The 27963-nt window shown below is 44.5% G+C and overlaps 2 protein-coding genes and 1 long non-coding RNA gene across 6 annotated transcripts; 1 reads left to right on the forward strand and 2 right to left on the reverse strand.

Annotated features, from left to right (window-relative positions):
• Positions 1 to 338: 338 nt before the first annotated feature.
• LOC135540141 (EGF domain-specific O-linked N-acetylglucosamine transferase-like) lies at positions 339 to 15667 on the reverse strand. 2 transcript variants are annotated; one of them, XM_064966559.1, is made up of 16 exons: positions 15581 to 15667; positions 14121 to 14378; positions 13151 to 13251; positions 12908 to 13016; positions 12710 to 12804; positions 12352 to 12456; positions 12082 to 12188; positions 11845 to 11948; positions 9903 to 9995; positions 9628 to 9699; positions 6924 to 7010; positions 5102 to 5170; positions 4846 to 4907; positions 4428 to 4547; positions 3397 to 3499; positions 339 to 3077 (listed from the first exon to the last, which is right to left on the reverse strand). In XM_064966559.1, the coding sequence occupies exons 2-16, from the start codon at positions 14313 to 14315 to the stop codon at positions 2931 to 2933; spliced, it is 1569 nt and encodes a 522-aa protein (XP_064822631.1). In that variant the 5' UTR covers positions 14316 to 14378; positions 15581 to 15667; the 3' UTR covers positions 339 to 2930. The 2 variants fall into 2 exon arrangements, with proteins under 2 accessions (XP_064822631.1, XP_064822632.1); XM_064966560.1 differs by lacking the exon at positions 15581 to 15667 and adding an exon at positions 14502 to 15529.
• Positions 15668 to 15749: 82 nt separating this feature from the next.
• LOC135540139 (TATA element modulatory factor-like) lies at positions 15750 to 25405 on the reverse strand. Of its 3 annotated transcripts, none has more exons than XM_064966557.1 (15): positions 24839 to 25405; positions 23161 to 24581; positions 22714 to 22817; positions 21516 to 21642; positions 21092 to 21337; positions 19750 to 19916; positions 19114 to 19363; positions 18852 to 19008; positions 18526 to 18718; positions 18300 to 18369; positions 18102 to 18212; positions 17888 to 18007; positions 17505 to 17657; positions 17190 to 17315; positions 15750 to 16911 (listed from the first exon to the last, which is right to left on the reverse strand). In XM_064966557.1, exons 1-15 carry the CDS (start codon positions 24969 to 24971, stop codon positions 16771 to 16773), a joined length of 3519 nt encoding a protein of 1172 aa, XP_064822629.1. In that variant the 5' UTR covers positions 24972 to 25405; the 3' UTR covers positions 15750 to 16770. The 3 variants fall into 3 exon arrangements, with proteins under 3 accessions (XP_064822629.1, XP_064822630.1, XP_064822628.1); XM_064966558.1 differs by having other exon boundaries at positions 18120 to 18212; positions 21092 to 21340; XM_064966556.1 differs by having other exon boundaries at positions 21092 to 21340.
• A 44-nt stretch (positions 25406 to 25449) lies between these two features.
• LOC135540142 (uncharacterized) lies at positions 25450 to 27727 on the forward strand. Its single transcript, XR_010455715.1, has 3 exons — positions 25450 to 25537; positions 25781 to 25848; positions 27253 to 27727. It is a non-coding gene; the product is annotated as an uncharacterized LOC135540142 (long non-coding RNA).
• The last annotated feature ends 236 nt before the right edge of the window (positions 27728 to 27963 follow it).

The following is a 27963-nucleotide window of genomic DNA, read 5'->3' on the forward strand; positions in this document are numbered from 1 at the left end:
CTAAATTGACTCATGTGTGGTGTTCTACTGCCATCTAGTGGTACACAGGTGTCATGGCAAATAGGTGTCACCGACAGCGCAGCCGTGGTGGTTTTGAGGTCAGCCAGATTTATGGTGATGACAAATATATCTGAACAAGTGCCCTTTTGTGGGGAGCCATTCCTCCCAGCCCCCTGTAAACTAAAATAATGAAACCCTCAGCAAATAACTGTCTGAGATCAGCAATTCTGTTTGAAAAGTTCAGGAGATACTGTACACAGTTACTATCAAAATATGAATTTGAATAATGATTAATAAAATCATTGCTGCTTAAATTGCCAAAAAAAGAGAGATGTCAACACTTTTGAAAATGTTTATTTCAAAACATTTCCATGGCTTTGAAATATAACATGACTTACAAGACTTTCCAAAACATTGACCAAAAGGTCTGACTCCCTTTCACTTATAAATAAAACATCCAGCTTTAGATTGATTATATCAGTTGTGTTTTCCCTTTCCTGGAAGTTTACTATATGTAGTGACGACAAAATAGTTGCAAAGACAATTCTGTGGGGTTGATAAAATGGTCACATTTACAACATGTTGAAAGTTCCATCCCTGTCTGTCTATAACACACCACTTTAATCAGAAAATGCAGAAAATAAACCCATTGTTTTAGAAAGTAAACAAATGATCATTACGGCAACCACCAGTGGCAGCTTGTAATAGAAATAGTCATTTGTTGTAAGGAGTGTATGTATAGCACATATACTGTTCTCTAACAAGGAAAATGGTAGCAGGTACTCTAAGTTTGCCACGGCCATTTGATTTCTCTTTATTATCGCTACTGAGATGCACCTTGGGCTGTGTTGGCCTAGAAGGCTGTGTTAAAGACTGAAATAATAAATAGCTGAAAAGTGATGTTGTAAACTTAAATTAAACCTTCATAATATACAAGAACTAGAATTAAAAATACTTTTAGATTTAAAAGATGACTGTGTTTAAGTCGTGTGTTTGACTTCACCAAACTGTCCTCGTGCTGCAGGCTTCCAGTTCATCATGGCTGGGTGGGGGCTGCAGGCTTACAGGTCATCATGGCTGGGTGGGGGCTGCAGGCTTACAGGTCATCATGGCTGGGTGGGGGCTGCAGGCTTACAGTTCATCATGGCTGGGTGGGGGCTGCAGGCTTACAGATCATCATGGCTGGGTGGGAGCTGCAGGCTTACAGTTCATCATGGCTGGGTGGGGGCTGCAGGCTTACATTTCATCATGGCTGGGGGGGCTGCAGGCTTCCAGTTCATCATGGCTGGGTGGGGGCTGCAGGCTTACATTTCATCATGGCTGGGTGGGAGCTGCAGGCTTCCAGTTCATCATGGCTGGGTGGGGGCTGCAGGCTTACTACAGATCATCATGGCTGGGTGGGAGCTGCAGGCTTACAGTTCATCATGGCTGGGTGGGGGCTGCAGGCTTACAGGTCATCATGGCTGGGTGGGAGCTGCAGGCTTACAGTTCATCATGGCTGGGTGGGGGCTGCAGGCTTACATTTCATCATGGCTGGGTGGGTGCTGCAGGCTTACATTTCATCATGGCTGGGTGGGGGCTGCAGGCTTACAGGTCATCATGGCTGGGTGGGAGCTGCAGGCTTACAGTTCATCATGGCTGGGTGGGGGCTGCAGGCTTACAGATCATCATGGCTGGGTGGGGGCTGCAGGCTTACAGCTCATCATGGCTGGGTGGGGGCTGCAGGCTTACAGATCATCATGGCTGGGTGGGGGCTGCAGGCTTACAGGTCATCATGGCTGGGTGGGGGCTGCAGGCTTACAGTTCATCATGGCTGGGTGGGGGCTGCAGGCTTACAGATCATCATGGCTGGGTGGGGGCTGCAGGCTTACAGATCATCATGGCTGGGTGGGGGCTGCAGGCTTACAGTTCATCATGGCTGAGTGGGGGCTGCAGGCTTACAGATCATCATGGCTGAGTGGGGGCTGCAGGCTTACAGATCATCATGGCTGGGTGGGGGCTGCAGGCTTACAGATCATCATGGCTGGGTGGGGGCTGCAGGCTTACAGTTCATCATGGCTGGGTGGGGGCTGCAGGATTACAGTTCATCATGGCTGAGTGGGAGCTGCAGGCTTACAGTTCATCATGGCTGGGTGGGGGCTGCAGGCTTACAGTTCATCATGGCTGGGTGGGGGCTGCAGGCTTACAGTTCATCATGGCTGGGCGGGGGCTGCAGGCTTACAGTTCATCATGGCTGGGCGAGTGCTGCAGGCTTACAGTTCATCATGGCTGGGTGGGGGCTGCACTCTTACAGTTCATCATGGCTGGGTGGGGGCTGCAGGCTTACAGTTCATCATGGCTGGGCGGGTGCTGCAGGCTTACAGTTCATCATGGCTAGGTGGGGGCTGCAGGCTTACAGTTCATCATGGCTGGGTGGGGGCTGCAGGCTTACAGTTCATCATGGCTGGGCGGGTGCTGCAGGCTTACAGTTCATCATGGCTGGGTGGGGGCTGCAGGCTTACAGTTCATCATGGCTGGGTGGGGGCTGCAGGCTTACAGTTCATCATGGCTGGGCGGGTGCTGCAGGCTTACAGTTCATCATGGCTGGGTGGGGGCTGCAGGCTTACAGTTCATCATGGCTGGGCGGGTGCTGCAGGCTTACAGTTCATCATGGCTGGGTGGGGGCTGCCACTTGGGGTGATGCAGGCTTACAGTTCATCATGGCTGGGTGGGGGCTGCCACTTGGGGTGATGCAGGCTTACAGTTCATCATGGCTGGGTGGGGGCTGCCACTTGGGGTGGTGCAGGCTTACAGTTCATCATGGCTGGGTGGGGGCTGCCACTTGGGGTGATGCAGGCTTACAGTTCATCATGGCTGGGTGGGGGCTGCCACTTGGGGTGGTGCAGGCTTACAGTTCATCATGGCTGGGTGCCACTTGGGGTGGTGCAGGCTTACAGTTCATCATGGCTGGGTGGGGGCTGCCACTTGGGGTGGTGCAGGACGTAGTCTGCTGCTTCCAGCACCAGACGCATGAACTCCTCCACGTCAAAGGAGTAGTTGGTGAACTTCGGATGATCCCCCAGGGTGGGATGGTGACCCTGTGTGTGGTGAGTGGGGGAGGGGGGTGATGATGGAAAAGTGAGAGAAAGTCTTTATGAACACTGCACTCCAGGTCTGTTATTTGTGAGTGTGTGTGTGAGGCAGCGTGAGTGTGTGTGTGAGGCAGCGTGAGTGTGTGTGTGAGGCAGCGTGAGTGTGTGTGTGAGGCAGCAAGAGTGTGTGTACTAAAAACAAAATGACAGATGAGTGTGGTGATAAATGCTGAAGCTTCAGGTGAGCATTAGTCAGGTGTCTTTGGGAATCTGGGGCGGTGAGTTAGGTGGAGGTGGTGGCAAGAGTGGTGTTGGAGTTTCCCACCTTATCTTCTGGGAGCACTTTGTCCCTTTTCTGCCAAGTCACATATCGAATCCCCCGTAGCCGAGCCAGATCTCGATAGCAGCTCTCATCCTGACAGTTATATCTGTGGAGAACAGATGGAGACACTTCATCTCCTGCTCTCTCTCTCCTCTCTCTGTGGCGTCCGCCTCCTCGTCCTGCCTGATGAATGCCTGTTTAAATTAGGCCGTATTTCACCGCCATGCCTTGCGGCTAAGGGCTAACAGAGCACAGCATGCTGCCAGACCCACCCATCACACACATAGATACACAATACCATATCCAGCCCAGATATCACTCTGCCCTGTTATGCTTAAGCATACATGCCTTAAAGTACTACTTAAGTAGTTTTTGGGGGGTATCTGTATTTTACTATTAATATTTTTGACAACTTTTACTTTTACTTCAATACATTACTAATGAAAATAATGTACTTTTTACTCCATACATTTTTCTTGACAACTAAAAGTACTCGTTGAATGCTTAGCAGGACAGGAAAATGGTCCAATTCACACACTTATCAAGAGAACATCCCTGGTCATCCCTACTGCTTCTGATCTGGCAGACTTACTAAACACAAATGCTTTGTTTGTAAATTATGTCTCTGTGTTGGATTGTGCTCCTGGCTATTCGTAAATAAAAAATAATAAAACAATTGTGCTAATATAAGGAATTTGAAATTATTTATACTTTTACACTTAAGTATGTTTTAGTAATTACATTTACTTTTGACACTAGAGCATATTTCAAACCAAATACTTTTAGACAAGCAGTATTTTAGTGGGTGATGTTCACTTTTACTTGAGTCATTTTCTATTAAGGTATCTTTACTTTTACTTAATTATGACGATTGCATATTTTTTCCATCACTGCCTGTAGACCCGTACTGCCATCCATAGAGCATGGAAGGACAGATAGAGACAAGGATCCAGTGAGACAGACAGACCCAGAAACACAAAGACACAGTAAACCTGTTGTAGACCCACAGAGACAGACTGACAATTGTCACTCACAGCTCAAAGATGACGGCCCAATCAGGAAGGAAGAGCAGATGAGTAAGTCCTGCCCCGTGAATCCCGATGAAGATGTCAGAGTTGTGGGTAATGCTGAGCTGCTCCAGGAACGGAACGTCCCTACAAGACAAGACAAGACAAGACCAGAGGTCACCCAACAAGCACCTGCAGCACTCACGTCAAAAGCTTATATTTAAATTGAACTTACTACTTAACCCAATCCCCCGACAGACTTCAGTCCAACATACTATACTGTACATTCAATATTTACTCCACTCTAAAAGCGGTGTGTCAGACAATAAAATCCAGCTGTTACACAATTCCCTTTGTGCTGCTGCATTGTATTCTCCAGCATTACTATATAATCCAACCTTACTTCCCCTAAACTACGTCTAAAGAACACAAACTGTTCACTCACTTGTATTTGTAATCCACCACTCTGACCTCAAGTAGAGGCACAGTCTTCAGGGCGTTTGTGAGCTGTATGAACACAGTGAGATGCATTCTCCGATCAATGATAGCTCAAACAAACACAGAAACGGGCTGCATAAATCATAGGCATTTTACGCTGCCAGTTTATAGCAAATACCATTTTAAATGGCCAGTTAAGAGCTGGTGGAGGGGAGGGAGGGAGGGAGCAGAGAGTTGGCAGTGCTACCTCAGCCTGGACTCACCTCCTGCTGGTTCAATATCTTACGGTAGTCTGTGCTGCGTGCCAACAACGTCACCCGAATCCTCCCCTTCTGAAACACAGAACATAGGGGTGGTGAGATGATACTTACTGTGTGGCACAGTTGGTAAAGTGGAACATGGCCCCTGCAACGCCAGCATTGTGCGTTCAATTCTTGGGGCCACCTATAAGTAAGTGTGTGCATGCATGACTGAGATACTTTGTATAAAAGCATCTGGTAAATGGCATATCTTATTATAATAAAAATGACATATATATTTTATATGGTGCAGTAAGAGCAATTGCAACATCTGCAAATATTATGCTGATCTCATAATCTGACATATTAAGCCCATCCATAGCTTTTCAAGGACCTTCATTTAGACTTTATGTACTTGTAGAAAACTGCCACAACAAATAAGGTAAGGGGAAGTGGGAGTTTTCTACAGAACTTTTTTTTAAAGTATTGATAATTTATTTTTTACAAATATTATGTTCACGATAGAGCTACAGCCGAGCGGGCTGAGCTAACAAGGTCGAGAGCAAGCTTGTTATACAGCATTACCATCTCCTAGTGGCTAAAAGAGCTACAAAACTCCCTTTCAGTCTCACTGGCATTGTGCCATCTGAGGTGAAAATAGCCTGAGGAAGACAACTCCTGATGCTAAAAACAGAGAAACTGTGAAAGTGATCAGCCACAAACCACAAAGACTGCCAGGAGAACCCCAGAGGGAGTACACCAACACCGCATAGTGCTAAATACATGCCTTTACCAAACTATAAAACCTATTAGATGGATGAGATGAAACAGCAGTGTGTGCATAAGAAGAGCAGATATGATTCTGAGAAGAGCACAACGGTCTGGTGTCTCCCTTAGCCATTAATCAGAGGAATAAAAGGAGGGTCTGAAAGGGGCTGAGAGGGGGGTCAGGGCCAGGCACACCTCTCATTCAGCTGGGAGACGCTATCGCAAGCACCATCATCTCACAGGAAGCCTGTTAACATATTCTTAGCATCAGCCGAGAATACACAATGAGCTGCATCCTCGCAAACGTCTTCAATGGTCATAAAGATACAGTCAAATGCACTCAGTCTGTTGTCGTAAAGACCAGTGAAGCCTGTATCGGGGAGTTACAGACCAGTGAAGCCTGTATCGGGGAGTTACAGACCAGTGAAGCCTGTATCGGGGAGTTACAGACCAGTGAAGCCTGTATCGGGGAGTTACAGACCAGTGAAGCCTGTCGGGAGTTCAGTGAAGGGTAGTTACAGACCAGTGAAGCCTGTATCGGGGAGTTACAGACCAGGTGAAGCCTGTATCGGGGAGTTACAGACCAGTGAAGCCTGTATCGGGGAGTTACAGACCAGTGAAGCCTGTATCGGGGAGTTACAGACCAGTGAAGCCTGTATCGGGGAGTTACAGACCAGTGAAGCCTGTATCGGGGAGTTACAGACCAGTGAAGCCTGTATCGGGGAGTTACAGGGAGTTACAGACCAGTGAAGCCTGTATCGGGGAGTTACAGACCAGTGAAGCCTGTATCGGGGAGTTACAGACCAGTGAAGCCTGTATCGGGGAGTTACAGACCAGTGAAGCCTGTATCGGGGAGTTACAGACCAGTGAAGAAAAGGTGTGTGTGCGCCAACAAAGTGACCCGTGCTATGTGTGTGTGTGTGTGTGTGTTTCAGTGTGTGTGTATGTAGTTGTATGTGGGTGTGTGTGTGTTTCAGTGTGTGTGTGTGTGTAGTCGTATGTGGGTGTGTGTGTGTGTTTCAGTGTGTGTCTGCGTAGTCGTATGAGGGTGTGTGTGTGTGTGGTCAGTATTCCTTACCATGGGTCCATCCTGTGGAACGCTGAGTCGATATAGAACATGCTGGGAGAAGGCCTTGAACATCCCTTCACTGTAGCAGTCAGATATCTGCCATTAACATGCCAAGAAGAAAACATCCGATCCATTTGTATGTGTCCCTCACACGCACATACACACACACACACACACACACATGCACAGATAGAACAACACACAGTGAAATGTGTAATTTGATAGATATCTGCCAAATCCAAACATAATTCCATACACATGAAAAGACACATTTAAAATTCATGCAGAGCGCAGATCTGTTATTCACTCCTACAGGCCAGAGCACAGATATGTTATTCACTCCTACAGGCCAGAGCACAGATCTGTTATTCACTCAAACAGGCCAGAGCACAGATCTGTTATTCACTCCTACAGGCCAGAGCACAGATCTGTTATTCACTCCTACAGGCCAGAGCACAGAGCTGTTATTCACTCCTACAGGCCAGAGCACATATCTGTTATTCACTCCTACAGGCCAGAGCACAGATCTGTTATTCACTCCTACAGGCCAGAGCACAGATCTGTTATTCACTCCTACAGGCCAGAGCACAGATCTGTTATTCACTCCTACAGGCCAGAGCACAGATATGTTATTCACTCCTACAGGCCAGAGCACAGATCTGTTATTCACTCCTACAGGCCAGAGCACAGATCTGTTATTCACTCCTACAGGCCAGAGCACAGGTCTGTTATTCACTCCTACAAGCCATAGCACATCAGTCATACATTTAAACACCTGAATTTAAATAAATGATCAATATTTCACACCTCAAGGCTGCCCCCTAAACCTACAGTACCAGTCAAAGGTTTGGACACACTTATTCATTCAAGGGTTTTTCTTAATTTGTACTATTTTCTACATTGTAGAATAATCGTGAAGACATCAAAACTATGAAATAACACATCTGGAATCATGTAGTAACCAAAATAGTGTTAAATTCTTCAAAGTAGCCACCCTTTGCCTTGATGACAGCTTGCACACTCGGGGTATTCTCTCAACCAGCTTCACCTGGAATGCTTTTCCATCAGACTTGAAGGAGTTCCCACATATGCTGAGGACGTGTTGGCTGCTTATCTTTCACTCTGCGGTCGAACTCATCCCAAACCATCTCAATTGGGTTGAGGTTGGTGATTGTGGAGGTCATATGCAGCACTCCATCACTCTCCTTCATGCTCAAATAGCCCTTAAACAGCCTGGAGTTGTGTTGGGTCATTGTCCGGTTGAAAAATAAATTATACTTCCACTAAACCCAAACCAGATGGGATTGCATATCGCTGCAGAATGCTGTGGTAGCCATACTGGTTAAGTGTGCCGTGAATTCTAAATAACTCAAAAGACAATGTCACCAGCAAAGCATCCCCACAACATCACACCTCCTCCTCCATGCTTCACGGTGGGAACCACACAAGCAGAGATCATCCATGCACCTACTCTGCGTCTCACAAAGACATGGCAGTTGGAACCAAAAATCTCCAATTTGGACAAAAAGACATGTCCATTGATCGTGTTTCTTGGCCCAAGCAAGTCCCTTCTTCTTATTAGTGACCTTATTGCTGTCCTTTAGTAGTGGTTTCCTTTACAGCAATTGGACCATGAAGGCCTGATTCAAGCAGTCTCCTCTGAACAATTTATGTTGAGATGTGTCTGTTACTTGAACTCTGTGAAGCATTTATTTAGACTGCAATTTCTGAAGCTGGTAACTTTAATGAACGTATCCTCTGCAGCAGAGGTGACTCTGGGTCTTCCTTTCCTGTGGCAGTCCTCATGAGAGCCAGTTTCATCACAGCGCTTGATGGTTTTTGCGACTGCACTTGAAGAAACTTTCAAGATGTTTTTTAAATGTTCCAAATTGACTAACCTTCATGTCTTAAAGTGATGATGGACTGTTGTTTTTCTCTGCTATTTTAGTTGTTTTTGACATAATAAGGACTTGGTCTTTGACCAAATAGCTCTATCTTCTGTATACCACCCCTACCTTGTCACAACACAACTGATTGGCTCAAACGCATTAAAGGAAAAAATCCACAAATGAACTTTTAACAAGGCACGCCTGTTAATTGAAATGCATACCAGGTGACTACCCCATTAAACTGGTTGAGAGAATACCAAAAGTATGCAAAGCTGTCATCAAGGCAAAGGGTGGCTACTTTGAAGAAACTCAAATATAAAATATATTTTGATTTGTTTAACACATTTTTGGTTACTACATGATTCCATATGTGTTATTTCATAGTGTTTATGTCTTCACTATTATTCTACAATGTAGAAAATAGTAAAAATAAAGAAACACCCTGGAATGAGTAGGTGTGTTCAAACTTTTGACTGGCACTGTACGTATTTACATGTTACCATGTGTATACAAATCCCCTTGAAATTATCATTTAAATTACATAAGAGCTGGACACGATGAATACAAAACATAAATATTTGACCTAAATTGCATGTTATTACCAACCTGGATATCAGAAGATGCAGGAAAACGGAATGAGGAGGCGAGAAGTATGAACAAAAAAAAGCACGGACATAAAGTCTGCGTGATAAAAATAGGCAAACGCATGGAGTCAGAAAGGCAGGGACATCCCAAGAAGTTCAAAGGGATTCAGATTTACTCAAAGGCGGCGCAATTCTATCTCTATATTTTTACTACATAGGAGATACAGACAGAATACGTACCAAAGGTGTGTTATAGAACAGCCCATATCTCATCCTGGGGAGCAGGGAGAACACGGAATCTTTGAAGCACACCTGTTTCAAGGTAATGGACACGGTAAACAACCATGTACGACCACACTCGAATGCACATGCACGCACACACACACACACACACACACACACACACACACACACACACACACACACACACACACACACACACACACACACACACACACACACACACACACACACACACACACACACACACACACACTGAGCTTTGATTATTTTACCCTTTTAGTGTCAAATGTTTTCAGATGGATGATGTCATAGTCAGAGAAAGCCTTCCATGTCTCACTGAACAGATCCCCATATCCACTAAAACTCTGAAAAGGAAGAAACATACATAAGAAAGCCGACTTCGAAATTCAGTTGCTTCATCAAACTGGCTCAACTCAATTCCAGATTACATGGAGACTATTAAGAAACAGTGGTTGGTATTATGGTGTATGTTTCATTAGAACCTTTCCCAGCAGTCAGTCACCAGTTTACCTTACAACTTGTGTTGTTTGTCAGATGAAAGGCCCTTCCTTTCCTTCTCGCTGTCATTTTCTCTCCCTCCCTCTATTTCTTTACCCTCATCCTTCACTTCCACAGCCAGAGGGGGGAACAATGGACAGGATAAGGTTTCCCATAAATCATTCTGTTTTTCACCTACTACTTCCTGTTGACCCCCTCCGCACACAAGTAGTCACATGTAAAACACAGCACCGCCATACACAACCCTCTGGTCAACAACCATACTAACACTTCTTTACACAACCCTCTGGTCAACAACCATACTAACACTTCTTTACACAACCCTCTGGTCAACAACCATACTAACACTTCTTTACACAACCCTCTGGTCAACAACCATACTAACACTTCTTTACACAACCCTCTGGTCAACAACCATACTAACACTTCTTTACACAACCCTCTGGTCAACAACCATAGTAACAGTTCTTAACACAACCCTCTGGTCAACAACCATACTAACACTTCTTAACACAACCCTCTGGTCAACAACCATACTAACACTTCTTTACACAACCCTCTGGTCAACAACCATACTAACACTTCTTAACACAACCCTCTGGTCAACAACCATACTAACACTTCTTTACACAACCCTCTGGTCAACAACTATATTAACACTTCTTTACACAACCCTTGGTCAACAACTATATTAACACTTCAACCCTCTGGTCAACAACCATACTGGTAACACTTCTTTACACAACCCTCTGGTCAACAACCATACTAACACTTCTTTACACAACCCTCTGGTCAACAACCATACTAACACTTCTTTACTCTGGTCAACAACCATACTAACACTTCTTTACACAACCCTCTGGTCAACAACTATATTAACACTTCTTTACACAACCCTCTGGTCAACAACTATATTAACACTTCTTTACACAACCCTCTGGTCAACAACCTTCTTTAAACAACCCTCTGGTCAACAACCATACTTCTTTAACACCCTCTGGTCAACAACCATTTTCTTTACACAACCCTCTGGTCAACAACCATACCAACACTTCTTTACACAACCCTCTGGTCAACAACCATACTAACACTTCTTTACACAACCCTCTGGTCAACAACCATACTAACACTTCTTTACACAACCCTCTGGTCAACAACTATATTAACACTTCTTTACACAACCCTCTGGTCAACAACCATCAACAACCATACCAACACTTCTTTACACAACCCTCTGGTCAACAACCATCAACAACCATACCAACACTTCTTTACACAACCCTCTGGTCAACAACCATACTAACACTTCTTTACACAACCCTCTGGTCAACAACTATATTAACACTTCTTTACACAACCCTCTGGTCAACAACCATACTAACACTTCTTTACACAACCCTCTGGTCAACAACCATACTAACACTTCTTTACACAACCCTCTGGTCAACAACCATACTAACACTTCTTTACACAACCCTCTGGTCAACAACCATACTTCTTTCTGTACAGTACATACAGCTTTGAACAAAACAACAGCTTGCAACATGGTGGAATCTCCAATTAGCCTATGGAGGGCCCAGCGGTGTCCTCAACAGATTTCTTGCACCTATCCAGTCCTCTCAGATCAGTGAAATGCACCTATCCAGTCCTCTCAGATCAGTGAAATGGATACGGGCTGCAGAATGTTGTACCTACCGTATCCCACATCAGGATATTGATGTTTCTGCTGAAGGAGTTGTTGATGTGCTGGGAAATGTACAGGTTGACAAAGTCACAGAAATGATGGTACATGTTCACCCCTGTGAAAAAGGCACATTCAGGTTTGTCCATCACATCTCAGTACATCTGTTACTGTGTCACTAGTTCTACACTGTACATAAACAGAAAATAAGTTATTTGACATTGTACTAAAGGCATGAAGATTGTACCCACCTGCGTCAAGCTTCATGAATACAGTAGGTTTCTCAATGATGATGTCACAATGCTCTTCATCTGTGGGGTTGAAGTCCAGCTCTGTGTATGCCTGCAGTTCAGCATACCTTGGGAAGGAAAAAGAGTGTATTTCAGAGAGTTTCATGTATGTGTCATTCATCAATCAATCAAATACTTTTGTTACAAAGTGAAATGTATTTAGAAAGAAGAAACCTTGATATGAATCTGACAGTTCAGGGAGGGGCATAAGGATTCTCTGTGTTGTCTCACCAGGACTGCAGAGGGCTCTTGTGCTCTCCTTCTGCGGCCAGCGCTCGGCTGTTCAGACTGCAACGCCCCCCAATCTCCCCCTCCTGGAGAAAGTCCTCCTTATACCTGCAGAGAAAACACAGGTGTGTCTCACACTTCTTTAATTTGATAATAATTTATTTCATTAGTCTAAGAAAAGTGGCTGCAATATTGCCTATCCTGTCTTTTAGTTTGATGAAGATGAAGGGACAAGCAAATGGAAGAAACAGACCCAAAATAAACTACAGCTAGGGAATTCTTCCCCTGACATGGTCCACAAAGGAAAACAAGGAAACCAGATGGGTCGCGAGACAGGAAGTATCAACCAAGGTGCACTGACCTCTCATGACCCCTGCGAGGGTTCCTCAGGTCCAGGTACAGATTGGTCGCCCTGCAGAAGCGAGTGTGGCTGGAGCATTTCAGAGATGAATCTCCCTAGAAATAAAATGTAAGCATTTAGCAAATGCCTTTTCTGTTTTTCCCTGTGGATCCCTGAGTCCTCTGTGTGCAGCTGCACCAAGGGATGGCAGGGTCTTACAGGATTGGTGGCCTTGCAGAGGGTCTTCATCTCACTGAGGCGCTCCATGACATAACCAAAGTCTGCCTGTTTCCAGAACAGCTCCTGGGCTGCCTCCACTGAGCTAGCCCTAGGGAGGACAAAGAGCTCTGTTAGGCCAAACCAGCTGCAGAAATACATTATGCACATCCACATGTATGACAGGAGTTTGGCACAATATGCTAATGAATAAAAAGAAATGCAGAGAGGGGGATTGTGTTGTACCATCCAGAGTCGATCTTGGTGCAGACAGGATAGCCAAAGCGGTTCTCTGGGGCACAGTTCTTCTCATACCCCCAGCAGGACGACACATCCTGCAGAGCATCCTGTCGTAAAACATTAAGGGTGGGGGAGGGGGAGAGACGCACTAAAGATGTGCTAACACACATTTGCATAGACCATGAAAGTCCACACTAAACAGCTACTTGTACCATCATGATACACATAAAAATCTGTGTGTGGTCACTGTCCAAAGCTTTAAATTTGCAATAATTGTAAACTTAAGTTCTTAACATTTTTGTCATTCTCTGTCCACAAGACTGGCTGCTTAGAAAATAGATTCACCTTGACAAAAATTCAACTGAGTTCAAGAATTTAAAAGAGCGAATCCCACTCCACAGTTTGAATGATGACACCCAACATGGTACGATACCCAACATAATAACACAGTGATAATAACACAGTGATAACAACACAATAACACAGTGATAATAACACAATAACAGTGATAATAACAGTGATAATAACACAATAACACAGTGATATTAACAGTGATAATAACACAATAACACAGTGACAATAACACAATAAGTGATAACAACACAATAACACAGTGATAATAACACAATAACACAGTGATAATAACACAATAACAGTGATAACAACACAATAACACAGTGATAATAACACAATAACAACGTGATAATAACACAATAACAGTGATAATAACACAATGATAATAACACAATAACACAGTGATAATAACACAATAACAGTGATAATAACACAGTGATTATAACAGAAATAATAACAGTGATAATAACACAATAACACAGTGATAATAACACAATAACACAGTGATAATAGCACAATAACACAGTGATAATAACACAATAACAGTGATAATAACACAACAGTGATAATAAAACAGTAGCTCACCCTGTACTATTAAAAACAATGAAAGTGCAGTTCTTACTTTAAAAGGGCAGAGTGGGTCCTCTCGACAAAGCCTGGCCACTCTCTTGTTAGTGTGGAGGAAGTAGGGGATATGGTGCTGTGGCAGCGCGAGGCTGCTGTAGTGGAGTGGTGGTTTGTGGCTGGTGTTCTCAGCCTCGTCGGCAGCTACCACAGTGTAAGTACAGACCATGACCAGTGCTACCAACAGCAGCATAGTCAGTCCCACAGAAACACATGGGAGAGTCGCCTTGGCTTACCTCACAGCACAACCCAAACTCTGTGGAAAGAGAGAGAAAAAGAGACAGAGAAAGAGATGGGGAAATAAAGTGCAATAGAGGCAGATACACTGTAATCTAGGCTAGAGATGTATACTGCAGTTTACAAGAGTGTGGGTATAGACCATAGTGTGGGAACCTGCCGAGGCGGATCTGAACTCCATATAGGAGAGGTCCTAGTGAAGGAAACATTAGTGACCCTTTTCCTACCATTGTTTGAGAAAACAAGTGTGGGACCTGTATGACATGTGACCCATAAGAACACAGCTACCAAAAAAGGTCAGACTGGAAGAATATCCACATAACATCATCATATTATAGTCCCATGCTTCTGTGCTTGTCCTGGGGGAAAAAAACTTAATGGTGGAAAATGTGTTTGTTGATGCATATGCTGACACAACCAAAGACTGCTGAGCAAAGCAAAACGTTAAATACAGTATACAGTTGCCTAGCCTGCTTTACACACCCGCTGAGAGACTTTTTTATTTTATTGGTGGAACAATGAGCCAAATGTCTGAGATGCTTTTGAGTCCGTGGGAAAATGCCATAAGGCTTCAAAACATAAAGATGCTCAAGTTGTTAGTGGGCTATATGTAAGTTCAGAGCCTTGAATAATAACACCAACAAGCTATATGTGGGATAACGTAACTACGACATCCGTTTCTGTTGTAAAATGTTGTTCCCTGACGCTATTAAGTTAGCCGTCTAGACTTCTCTTAGGGAGTGTCGCTGGCCGTCTATTGTACCTAAGTAATACATTGCGCATCCAGAACACAATCGTTTTGTTGAATGCTACAATGTAAACCACACCATAAACTATACAGCACAGTGACACATTGTATCCCATTTTAACTAGTTATCCAGCTACAATATAATTATCTGTAGCTTACAGGAAGGGAACGACTATCTCCGCTCGTTAACAAGTTGCACCGATATTATTAATACACTCACTTTGCAAAACGCCCCTAAAATGTCTGGACTAGAATATTTATTTGCATTGCTGGACAAATCATCATCACTGTGCTCCCGCTACGCAGACATCGACAGCTTGCAACATTCTTGGTGGCACCGCTTTTGCTGGTACACCGTACAATTGACTGCAATCCGAGTAAAAAGGGTGACAGCGAAAGTATAGAACCAGCAAACTTCGAAAAACTACTTATCGGATTTATCGATTAAACTACACATGAAACCTGGCGCTTACCTTCTGCAAACAAAAATGTATGCTCCAGGTCGCCATAACACCGGAAACCTTTCACCGGCATGCAGTATATTATTAGTCACAAGGTGGAGTTGTAGGATGCAATTCAGACTTGCAGAAGTGCAACTGTTTTTGCCTACAATTCTGCAACAATAAAAAAGAAAACCACATCAAGAATAAATCCCCACCCCATATTTATTTACAGACTCTACATTTTAGACCCGAGAATCTGGTAAATTAACAGTGTTTCTAACTTCATGTCTATGTCTATGCTCCATGATTTGTGAAGAAACCTGTAAACTATTGACTACATACCACTGTGCAATATTCTTTCTTTTTGATACATTTTTATAACAGTTAATTGTTTGAATTTGGACAGAAACCCAGCAAGGGAAAGACCAAACATTTTAGAGTAAACATCAATCTTATACCATTATCTATGTTAACATGAGATTAAATAGCTTTCTTTTTAAATTAAAGAAAATGCCTCAGATATCTGCAGATTACCCTTGCCTTGCCTCAACACAGCTTAACTTTCAATTCTACAGATTTCCTAGTCCACTGATACACACCAAGGGCAAGGTTTGGTTGTCTACACGTGACACCTCTGAAGCAAATGCAAACAAGCAATATATACAATCTTTACTCTTTCTGTTCTTTCATCCTAAAGTAAGATGTACAGTTTTCAGAAACATACACACTGATGACAATTAGGATGCTGGGGTCAAGGGGATTGAGACTGTCAATATAACTTGATAGTCCATTCTGAATCATCCCACTACACAGAAAGTGAAAAAGGAAGCCAGTTGATCACAATAAAGGACAATGACATCTAAAACAATCTGTTTAACAGGCTGTTGGGTTATGAATCAATGCAAAGGAACTAGTAAATGATGAATGTAGAATATTAATTGTGACTATCCTTCATATCTGTACATGTTAAGATATTGATTTGTTACCCATCATTTCCCACTTAAATAGTTTGATTCTAATTGTTAAAATAATATGACAGATTTTCAAATGTCCCTTCCTTTAGAGACAGTGATGGAAAACCTAAAGAAAACAATAACTGTTCTGTAATCAGAAATAAAAAGGTGCATTAACTCTTCTTTTCCCATCCTTTACAGTAAATGCACTTTTACAAAAAATGGTTTATTGTATCTGTGTATGGTCTGGATGTTAGATGGAACAGTCTACTTCTGGTTCTTGAGCAGTTCGTCAATCTGGGTTTTGAACATGTTCTTGACGTCCTCCAGGTCGAGTCTCAGCTCCTCTGCCTCCTCAGCCTTCTCTCCATACATCTGGAGGATGGTGTTGTGTCTCTGCTCCAGCTCCTACAATAGTCAGTCGCACAACACAGGCTCAGAGGACAACACTAGATCTATATAGTCACAAGAGGGTTTACTAATGGTAACTCATCTTGTGAGATGTCAGTTTTCACATAACATCTTGGTTTTTGATTAAAGAATCACAACAAGGATTGACCCTAATATGATTACAATGGCTTGGTGGCACTTGTATTTCACTGGGTTGGTGGGACTTGTATTTCACTGGCTTAGTGGCACTTGTATTTCACTGGCTTAGTGGCACTTGTGTGAACACTTCTCCTCACCTGAAGTTGTACTTTCAGTGTGGGGATCTCCTTCACACTGTCCTCCATCTCCTCATTCTGATTGGTCAATCTGACCATCTCCTCCGCCATGGACGAGCGAGTCCTCTCCAGACTAGCGATCTCCAGCTAAGGGAGAAAGAGATGAGAGAGGGAGGGAGACGAGAAGCAAGAGGTAATATCCTGGCAAGCATTGTTTTTCAACAACAGTATATTTGTAAATCACTTCATTGAAAACCAGAAGGCATTTAAAGAAATGCATGTAGGACACTTCCAACGGCAGTCCTCAAAGCAAGGTGTCAGACAGGCAGCTAGTACCTGTAGCTGTGCTATCTCTCCCTCTCGGAGTTTGAGCTGGGATTGCAGGTTCTCTATGATGCTGGAGCCTCCACTGAGCCGAGCCGCCTCATACAGGTTGGTCCCACTCATAGACATCGTCATCGTCCCCAATGAGTGACCCAGAGAGTCCTCCTGACGAAATTCAAAACAGGTCTGTCTTGTTAACCATCCAACCTCAAACGAACCAAATATGCAAACTAGTTAGGATTTGGCCCTTTGTCATATGTTCCCTATTCATCTTACTTAGCTGCATGTAATAAACAAAAAAAACAGAACATTCTAGGTCACCATCCCAAATACAGGGCTAGAAATGGAAGTCTGGCTGGGTACGAAAGCGTAAAAGGTGTGCCTGTGGCAAGTACCTGGGAGAAGGAGGAGTGCAGGCCGGCGTGGTCTACCCCACTGATGGAGCTGGAACGGGACAGGGAGGGGGTGGATGAGGCTGGGGGCTCACCCACAGAGTGAACCAATACCTTCCGCTCCTCATGACAGAGAAACATCATATACGTCAGTCTCACTCCACACAGATTGATTTAAGAACAGACACACACGGCTGGTCATTGATATAGAACTTACATTGATAAATAGATCTACCTTTTCCTTCAGGGCCTCTTGTGCTAGGTAGCATTTCTTCTTCTCTTGCTCCACCTTCATTTTCTCCATCTCCAGCTGATTGGTCAGGAGGAGCTGGCGGGAGGAACAGAGAAGGTTACAGTTGTGTAAGAAGTGTTGTTCCATTACTGCAGGGTGAGTAGGGCAGGGGAGGGAACATACCTTCTCCTTCTTGGCCTCCTCCTGTGTTCGAGTGTGCTCTCCCCTCAGATTCTCCAGCTCCACATGCTCCCTACACCATAAGGATGACAGGAAATGGCCATTAATGGAAAGGCTCCAAAGCTTTGTAATGGATAGCTGCTCGGTCCAACTTAAGGAAAGTAGAGGCAACTGACTACTATGCAACAGTTATAGTCTCACAAAACCTATGAAAAAAGCCCCCCAGTACCTGCTGCTGTCATCCTCCAGTTTCTCCCGCCTGGTCTTCTCTGCGTCCAGCTGACCGTGGAGACGCCCTTTCTCTTGTCGAAGCAGGGAATTCTGGGACTCCAGTGAGGCCAGCTGGGCCTTAATAGCCATCAGCTCCTCAGTTGCTGCACGCTCCTTTTCCACAGCAACAGCCAGCTGGGCCTGTGCTTCCACTGTTGAGTTAAAGGGTGGGAGGTTAAAGGAATTACATATAAAACATTTTTTTTTTTTAAATAGGAACAATCGGTTGTCCAGAGGAGACTCTTAAAAAGCTTGTTACAAACTAGAGTAATTTTTGAGAGTAACCTAGTCGATCTGAGATGCTCTTCTCCAGTTTCTCCCATGATGCCGTCTGGCCCCCCAGCGAGGCCTGCAGGTTCTCAATCTGTCTGAGCAGCGGCCGCGTTGCAGAGGTAACACTCTGACTCAGCTCTTGGTTCCTGGTTTCCGCCCCCTGCAGTCTCTATGGAGACAACCAGCAAACACATCAGTGTGTGACCTTTGACCCCTAATACAAGCACGGCTTCCCCTTACAGACAACTCCAAAGAAGTCATGAGTGTCTCTTACCTGCTGCACGTCACTGATCTCCTCCCTCAGGTAGTCTTCTTTCCTGGCCTGCTGCTGTTCAGCCCTCTGCAGAGCCAGCCGCAGATCAGCCACCTGGTTGACCAGAGCATCCTGCTGCATGCGGGCCTCCTCCTGGGCCTTCACCAGGGCCAGAGCCAGCTCCTCCTTGGCCTGGGTCTCCCTGCTCAAAGCAGCCTCTTGGGCCTCGCTGGCATGGCTTGCCTTGGCTTTGTGCAGTGTAGCCAGTTCCCTGAGATCACAGACACACATTTACATTTTAATCATTTAGCAGACGCTCTTATCAACAGTGACTTAAAGGAGCGATTCGGGTGACTTGCTAATCGACAGATTCTTCACTAGTGCGCTCAGGGATTCGAACCAGCTACCTTTCAATTACTGGCCCAACGCTGTTAACTTCTGGCTACCTTACGCCACATTACACTGACTTGGATATACTGTGTGAGTTGGTGCTTCTGTGACCGTCTTTACCCGGCAGAACGTTATGTCTTTGTGGCTTTTCAAAATGACAAGCACATTGCACGTCTGAAGCAGGAATAAGAAAAGTAGGGTGGAGTGAGTTATTATTTCACCAGTGCGAGTTATACTAGTAGAGTGGAGTACAGAATGTATACCCACTTGTAGGAGTTGTCGAGGGCAGCCTGCAGGCTCCTGTTGTTTTCCAGGAGTTCCTCTGAGTCACTCTGGAGTTTGGTCATGTCCTTCTCCTGGCGCTCCACCACCACGTTCAGCTTCTTAATGTTGTCCCTGTGCTGCTTCTCCACTTCCTCCTTCTCATCCAGAACCTTCAAACACATACAGCCAGGCAGGGTTAAATACCAAATGGGCTTTCAGGATCAGGGTACACTTTGATGACTACTGAAGTAATGTGATTGTTCAATAAAATCCTTAAAATTTAAAATATATACACTACCATTCAAAAGGTTGGGGTCACTTAGAAATGTCCTTGTTTTTGAAAGAAAAGCACATTGATGTCCATTAATATAACATCAAATTGACCAGAAATACAGTGTAAACATTGCTTATGATGGTAACAGACGCCTCACAAGTCCTCAAATGGCAGCTTCATTTAGTAGTACAGTGAAGAGGCGACTCCGGGATGCTGGCCTTCTGGGCAGAGTTCCTCTGTCCAGTGTGTGTTCTTTTGCCCATCTAATCTTCTCTTTTTATTGTCCAGTCTGAGATATGGCTTTTTCTTTGACACTCTGCCTAGAAGACCAGCATCCCGGAGTCACCTCTTCACTGTTGACATTGAGACTGGTGTTTTGCGGGTATTATTTAATGAAGCTGCCAGTTGAGGACTTGTGAGGCGTCTGTTTCTCAAACTAGACACTCATGTACATATTCTCTTGCTCAGTTGAGCACCGTGTCCTCCCACTCCTCTTTCTATTCTGGTTAGAGTCCATTTGCGCTGTTCTGTGAAGGGAGGCTCAAAATGTAGTAGTACACAGAGTTGTACGAGATCTTCAGTTTCTTGGCAATTTCTCACATGGAATAGTCTTCATTTCTCAGAACAAGAATAGTCTGATGAGTTTCAGACAAAAGTTATTTGTTTCTGGCCATTTTGAGCCTGTAATTAAACCCACAAATGCTGATGCTCCAGATACTCAACTAGTCTAAAGAAGGCCAGTTTTATTGCTTCTTTAAATCAGAACAACAGTTTTCAGCTGCGCTACCATAATTGCAAAAGAGTTTTCTAATGATCATTTAGCCTTTTAAAATTATAAACTTGGATTAGCTAACACAACATGCCATTGGAACACAGGAGTGATGGTTGCTGATAACAGGCATATGTAGATATTCTATTTAAAAAATCTGCCGTTTCCAGCTATAGACATTTACAACATTAACAATGTCTACACTGTATTTCTGATCAATTTGATGTTATTTTAAATGGCCAAAAATGTGCTTTTCTTCCAAAAACAAGGACATTTCTAAGTGACCCCAAATTTCCACTGACCTGCTGTAGGTGTTTGAGCTCTTCCTCCTGATCTTTCAGCTTCTTGTTCTGTTTGGTGATTTTGGTCTCGCTCTCCTTCTCCTTCACACGCAGCTTCTTGATGATGTTGGAGTGCTGCAGCTGCTGCTTGGACAGCTTCTCACCCTCCTCCAGCAGTTCGCGGATCTGCTCCTCCTTCTCTCTGATGATCTCCATAGTCTCGTTGGAGTTCAGTCTGGTGGACAGCTCTTCCCTCATCCCCTTTATCTCCTCCGGAGGAAACATAACAGTAAAATAGGCTGGAGAGGCTTTGTGCATAATGTGACTATCATGGTCACTAATTTTCAGTTATTTGACTCAATGATCATAAATCAATTCTTATGGGGGTAGAGTAACCAGGGACAGTAATACCTGACACAGACAGAGATATCGGTTTGTGTTTTACCTTCTTGGCAATATCCCTCTCCTTGCACGCTAGCTGGGCTTTCCTCTCTGTGTCTGCGATGCGCTGGGTGAACTCCTCCTTCAGAGACTGCACACTGGAACTCTCCTCCTTAAGACCTATCACCTCACTGCAACACACAGAGACTTCTCAGTCTCTTAAAGGACCATCCTTATCTATAGACTATACTTCACCATAGACACAACCAGACAAACTATTTGCTATTTACTTTACCATTCATGTATAGATGGGTTAGCTGTTTAGAAACAAAACTGACACATGCGAAACTATGGGGCAAAACAGACATGGTTGGCTTAGATTGTTGACAACATGTAACCTATATTTCATCTCCAAATGTTTATTGAAAACAAATACATTTGCACAATTAGCACTAGTCTCTCACATACATTATTCCAACATAAAAACTAGCTGAAACAAGACACCTGCGATTCCCCACATGACAGATTCTTGTCATTATTGCTAGCTATCTGACCGTTCAGAATCATAACAAAGCACAGCTTCAGGCTTTGGACATCATTTTTGTGACTTTGTCAGCCAACCCGTCTATAGAGCATGCTGAGTGTACAAAGCATTAGGAACACCTACTTTTTCCACGACAAAGACTGACCAGGTGAAAGCTATGATCCCTTATTGATGTCAGTTGTTAAATCCACTTCAATCAGTGTAGATGAAGAGGAGGAGACAAGTTAAATAAGGATTTTTAAGCCTTGAGACAATTGAGTCATGGATTGTGTATGTGTGCCATTCAGAGGGTGAATTGGCAAGACAAAATATTTAAGTGCACTTGAACAGGGTATGGTAGCAGGTGACAGTCACAACGGTTTGAGTGTGTCAAGAACTGCTACGCTGCTGGATTTTTCACGCTCAATAGTTTCCTGTGTGTATCAACAACGGTCGACCACCTAAAGGACGTCCAGCCAACATGACACAGCTGTGGGAAGCATTAGAGTCAACATGGGCCAGCATCCCTGTGGAACGCTTGACACCTTATTGAGTCCATGCCCCCCCCCACGAGGCTGTTCTGAGGGCAAAAGGGGGTGTAACTTAATATTAGGAAAGTGTTCCTAATGTTTTATACACTCAGTGTATTTCCATAGGTGTGTTTGGAGAGTGCTTCTTTCTGCTCTTACAATGCATTTAAGAAATGGGTTTTAAACATTGTCAGGATCTTTATACTCACTCTTTAAGGTTGTCACACTCCTCCTCCAGCCTGGCTTTGTCTTTGCTGACTGACAGCAGCTGTAACTCCCTCTTCTCAAGGCGGCTTGACAGCTCATCAATTACCTACAAAGAAATGATTTTCCACAAACCACCGCATTGAAAACACTGACAAGGCACCTTAATAAATTATTAGTACTTAATTCTTGTCTCACAGTCTCCATCAAATGTGTTGTTCAAATTGAGGTGCACATTGTTTAATTCATGATGGTTTGGGAGAATGCATCTTATCCACAGTGACTATTTACTTTAGCATATGAACAGGAATGTCCAACCAGGTGTTTTACTATTCTGCTCTCCAGGCGTTGGTATTTAAAAAAGGGGACACACCAACTCATACACACACAAGCAGTTCATTAAAAAGTGCTGTTACAAGTCACAAAGGTCATATTCTGAACAGGTGTGTTACCTTTTGAAGCTCCAGAATCTGACATGTTGACACCCCTCTTTTCTCTTCCGTTATTGGTGGGGGCAACTGTTCCTCATGGTCAGGGGTGGGACCTGACAGCGTGACGTCCGCCTCTGATTCCTGTTCTATTAGGTCCTCGGGCTGCTCGCTGTTAACAGGTGTGGCACTGCGACCACTCTCCTCCATCTCATTCTCATCCAGAGACTGATCCTTCATTGTTTCTGTTAGCCCCTCTTCATCCTCTTCCTCCTCCTGCTGCTGCTGCTTCTCCTCCTCTTCTTCTTCCCGTTCCTGTGCAGTGGTTGCCACTCTAACAGGCAGAGAAGGCGTGGGCCCTGCGGTGACAGATGCCAGTGTCCGGCTCCCTGGGATCTCATCATCAGAATTGACTTCGCTGACACTGCGGCTGTCCAGGGACTGCATGCTGAACGAGTCGATGCGCTCAAAGGCATCTGAGGAGGATCCACAGCTCTCGGTCAGCTTGGGGTAGTCCTCTAAGCGGGGGAAGTCCCCACAGGCAGAGGCTGAGAGAAGTTGGAAGGAGCCCTGCATCAGGTGGAGGCCTGCTTTGGCCTCTGCTATCTCCTGCCTGGAACTGGCTGAACTCTCGCTCTGTACACTCTCATGGTCCAAAACCTCAATATCACTGGTGGTGGAGGTGCCTGAGGAGAAGGCGCTGACAGGAGGAGAGGGGGTGTTGCTCTGTCTGTCCTCAGATTTAGGGGAGGGTGTGTCACTCTGCCTGTCCCCCGCTTTGGGGTCTTTGGCCTCCAATAAGATTTCCATAGGGGGTGTGGGAGGAGATGGATTGAAGGGGGGCTCTAGTTCAGTGTTGACGGTGGGTTCAGAGATGTGATCATCATAATCATGTTGGGTTTCTGAGGGAGTAAATGGTTGTTCGGTTCGTGCATCCTCAGAAACAGCAGTTGTATCATCCACAGTTGATTCTATCCAGCTCTCACTGATTAGTGGACTGTCAGTGCCATCAGGAGAATCACCCTGAGCCAGGACTGGAGGCTCTGGTGTCTGAACGAGAACAATTTCAGAGGAAGACCATAGACTAGAGGACTCAGTCAGGACAGCCTGGTTCTCAGTAGCTTCCTGGTCTTCCAGTCTGTTGGTCTCTGTCAGGCCTGTCTTGTGAGGGTCCACGTCGTCCTTGTCCTCCTCATCCTTCTCCTGTGGCCGCCTGTGGGACTTGGTGGGCGGCACAGATACGACCTGAGTGTCCATGACACCCTGGAGCTCTCCTGAGGGCAGAAAAGCACTGAAGAAGTTCTCGGTTTCATCTACAACCATGCGGGTGACAGGGGTCGTGATGGCCTCAGATGATGGGGGGAGAGTTGTGGTGCATTCCTCCGGGGGAGAGTCCCATTGTGTCATCCCCCATCCACCGCTCAATGGAGTCTTCCCTGGTAGATCTAACGTGAAAACCCTTGTTGGTTAATGTCGAGAAGATAAGGTCATATAAACTCCCAAGCATATCACATATTAGCTTTATTGGGTAGAGTACATTATACACCTCTTTATGACTACCTTCTTTATCAAGATGACTAGTGTCTTGCTTCCATTGGTAATCACATCAATAATGTTCAAACGAAAAAGGTTGTATAATGTTGACCCCAAAACAACAGCACACTGACATGCTAAGCTAGCTAGATAACGTTATTTTACCTACCGTCATAAGGCATTACCACTGTGTCACCCCATTCGTCTTCTTTAATGTCCAGTACTCGGTCGATGGACTTCTGAGCTGTTGTCAAAGCTTGTTTGGCAAAGCTTGACAGTTGGGTAGAACTGAACCAACTCATAGCGGTCTATTGCTAGCTAGCTAACGTTAGTGACCAGGTTAGCTAGCTAGGAGTATGCACTTTCAAATGAGGTTAGCTAACAATATAGTTGACTTATGACAATCTCGATCTGGTATAGCTAAGTTTTGTTACTCCAAAAAAGGAAATGCTAAGCAGCGAGTTGTCTAACTTGGCTACTTGGCTAACGTTAGCTGGTTAGGCAACTAATGTTAGCAAGCTAACAACAATCAGGCAAACCTTTCATCGATTCACGTCAAAGAATACTCCATAGAGAAAGCTCGGTAATCCATAAAGTGCAATGAAACGCCTTGCCTCAATCATGACATGTTTAAATATTATGCTGCTTCATGAACCGTCTTTCGCCTGCACCGTCGATTTGTTTTGGTATTTTTGGCGACTGGCGAGCTGAGCGAGGTACTTCCTGTCCACGTAGCAGCAACCACACACATGTGACGTCATGCTAACGTCTGATGAAGTGGAGGCTCCTGTCCTGAAGGGCCCACATGCGTTTCTCGAAGGAAGAATGATTACTGGGTAACTCTGTTGACATTCACCAAACTGGAACTGTGAGTACTACCAAGAGTACAGTTAATGTAATGCCACGAATAAATGTACCGTTCGAACTACAACTGATGAACGCTTGCCAACTAAAAAAGGAAGGAAATAGATGTGTTCTACTGTTAACCACCGCTCCCTCAGCAGAGGGTAGTTTTCCGTCGGAGTAATCGTTTCAAGGTTCACTGTTTGTTTTATTGTTCACATTACTACTTGTGTTATCTAATTTGTGTTCTTTCTTTTTTTAAATGCAGGAGTTCGTTTTCAATTCACTCAATATCGTTAGTCTGAATGCTAGGGGTTTGAGAAATCTTACAAAAAGGTAAGCTTTATTTTTATATTGTAAACGCAGTAATGCAGATTTTGTCCTTCTTCAGGAAACTCATTCGGGGGAAAATATATAAAGCAGTTTTAAGAAAATTATATTCTTGTTAAGGGCTTGTAAGTAAGCATTTCACTGTAAGATCTACACCTGTTGTATTCGGCTTGTGTGTGACAAATCAAATTTGATTTGATTTTCTGTTTAGCAGTCTGATGGTCTTGAGATAGAAGCTGTTTTTCAGTCTCTCAGTCCCAGCTTTTGTAACGGATGTGAAATGGCTAGCTAGTTAGCGGTGTTAACGCTAAATAGCGTTTCAATCGGTGATGTCACTTGCTCTGAGACCTTGAAGTAGTAGTTCCCCTTGCTCTGCAAGAGCCGCGTCTTTTGTGGAGCGATGGGTAACGATGCTTCGTGGGTGACTGTTGTTGATGTGTGCAGAGGGTCCCTGGTTCGCGCCCGGGTATGGGCGAGGGGACGGTCTAAAGTTATACTGTTACACTTTGATGCACTTGTATTGACCTCGCCTTCTGGATGGTCAAGGGGTGAACAGGCAGTGGCTCGGGTGGTTGTTGTCCTTGATGATCTTTTTGGCCTTCCTGTGACATTGGGTGCTACAGGTGTCCTGGAGGGCAGGTAGTTTGCCCCCGGTGATGCATTGTGCAGACTGAACCCCCCTCTGGAGAGCCTTGCAGTTGAGGGTGGTGCAGTTGCTGTACCAGGCGGTGATACAGCCCAACAAGATGCTCTCAATTGTGCATCTATAAAAGCTTGTCAGGGATTTCGGTGACTTGCCAAATTTCATCAACCTCCTGAGGCGCTGTTGCACCTTTGTCACCACACTGTCTGTGTGGGTGGACCGTTTCAGTTGTCTATGATGTGTACGCCAAGGAACTTAAAACTGTTCACCTTCTCCACTACTGTCCCTTCGATGTGGATGGGGGGAGCTCCCTCTGCTGTTTCCTGAAGTCCACAATCATCTCTTCTGTTTTGTTAACGTTGAGTGGAAGGTTGTTTTTCCTGACACCACACTCTGAGTGCTCTCACCTCCTCCGTGTAGGCCGTCTCGTCGTTGTTGGTAATCAAGACCACTACTGTTGTGTCGTCTGCAAACTTGATGATTGAGTTTGAGGTGTGCATGGCCACGCAGTCATGGGTGAACAGGTAGTACAGGAGGGGGCTGAGCACGCACCCTTGTGGGGCCCCAGTGTTGAGGATCAGCGAAGTGGAGATGTGGTTTCATACTTTCACCACCTGGGGGCGGCCCTTTAGGAAGTCCAGGACCCAATTGCACAGGGCGGGGTTGAGACCCAAGGCCTCCAGCTTAATGATGAGATTGGAGGGTACTATGGTGTTAAATGCTGAGTCAATGAACAGCATTCTTACATAGGTTTTCCTCTTGTCCAGATGGGATTCTGCAGTGTGATGGCGATTGCATGGTCTATGGACCTCTAGGGGCGGTATGCAAGCTGAAGTGGGTCTAGGGTGGCAGGTAAGGAACACAATTGAACATGATGGATATGCAACAAGGAAAACCATTTAGCCACTCAGGCCTGAAGTCTCAGTCATAAATTTCCCAGGACTTTGCTCTTCAAACTCCGCTTTACCTCATAGAACGAGTATGTTCTCCCCAACATCAAGCACCAGATGTCGCTGTCATTACATTGCCAACAGAATACAGGGGATTTGACATGACAACGAAACTCAAAGTTTTACCGTGTATTTAATTGAAAATATGTAAGTCAATGCATTTAATCTCCAGTTCTCTGACAGACTTGTAGACACACAGATATGTTTTGTGTAGGAAAACATTTATTCCTGTTATGTCTGGGTGTGTGAAATCCAATGAAGGAATTCCTGCAATGAAATCAAACACATTAATAAAGAACTCACAAAAAACTGTAAAAGAAGAAAGTTTGTTTAAGTATGGTACTGTTCTCTTTTCTCCAGTGCAAGAGAGCTTGTGAGGTTGCAGTGCATATAACAGAGATATCACTAACAATTCCAGATATGAAATATGACAGTGGAGTAGTTTGGCTTTCCAGAATCAAATGTGTAGATAGAGACTTGAGTCTTAACTTGGCTGCAGGCTTAACAGTTCCCTTGACATTTGAAATA

This window comes from Oncorhynchus masou, chromosome 5 (assembly GCF_036934945.1).
Source record: "Oncorhynchus masou masou isolate Uvic2021 chromosome 5, UVic_Omas_1.1, whole genome shotgun sequence".
Taxonomy (NCBI): domain Eukaryota; kingdom Metazoa; phylum Chordata; class Actinopteri; order Salmoniformes; family Salmonidae; genus Oncorhynchus; species Oncorhynchus masou.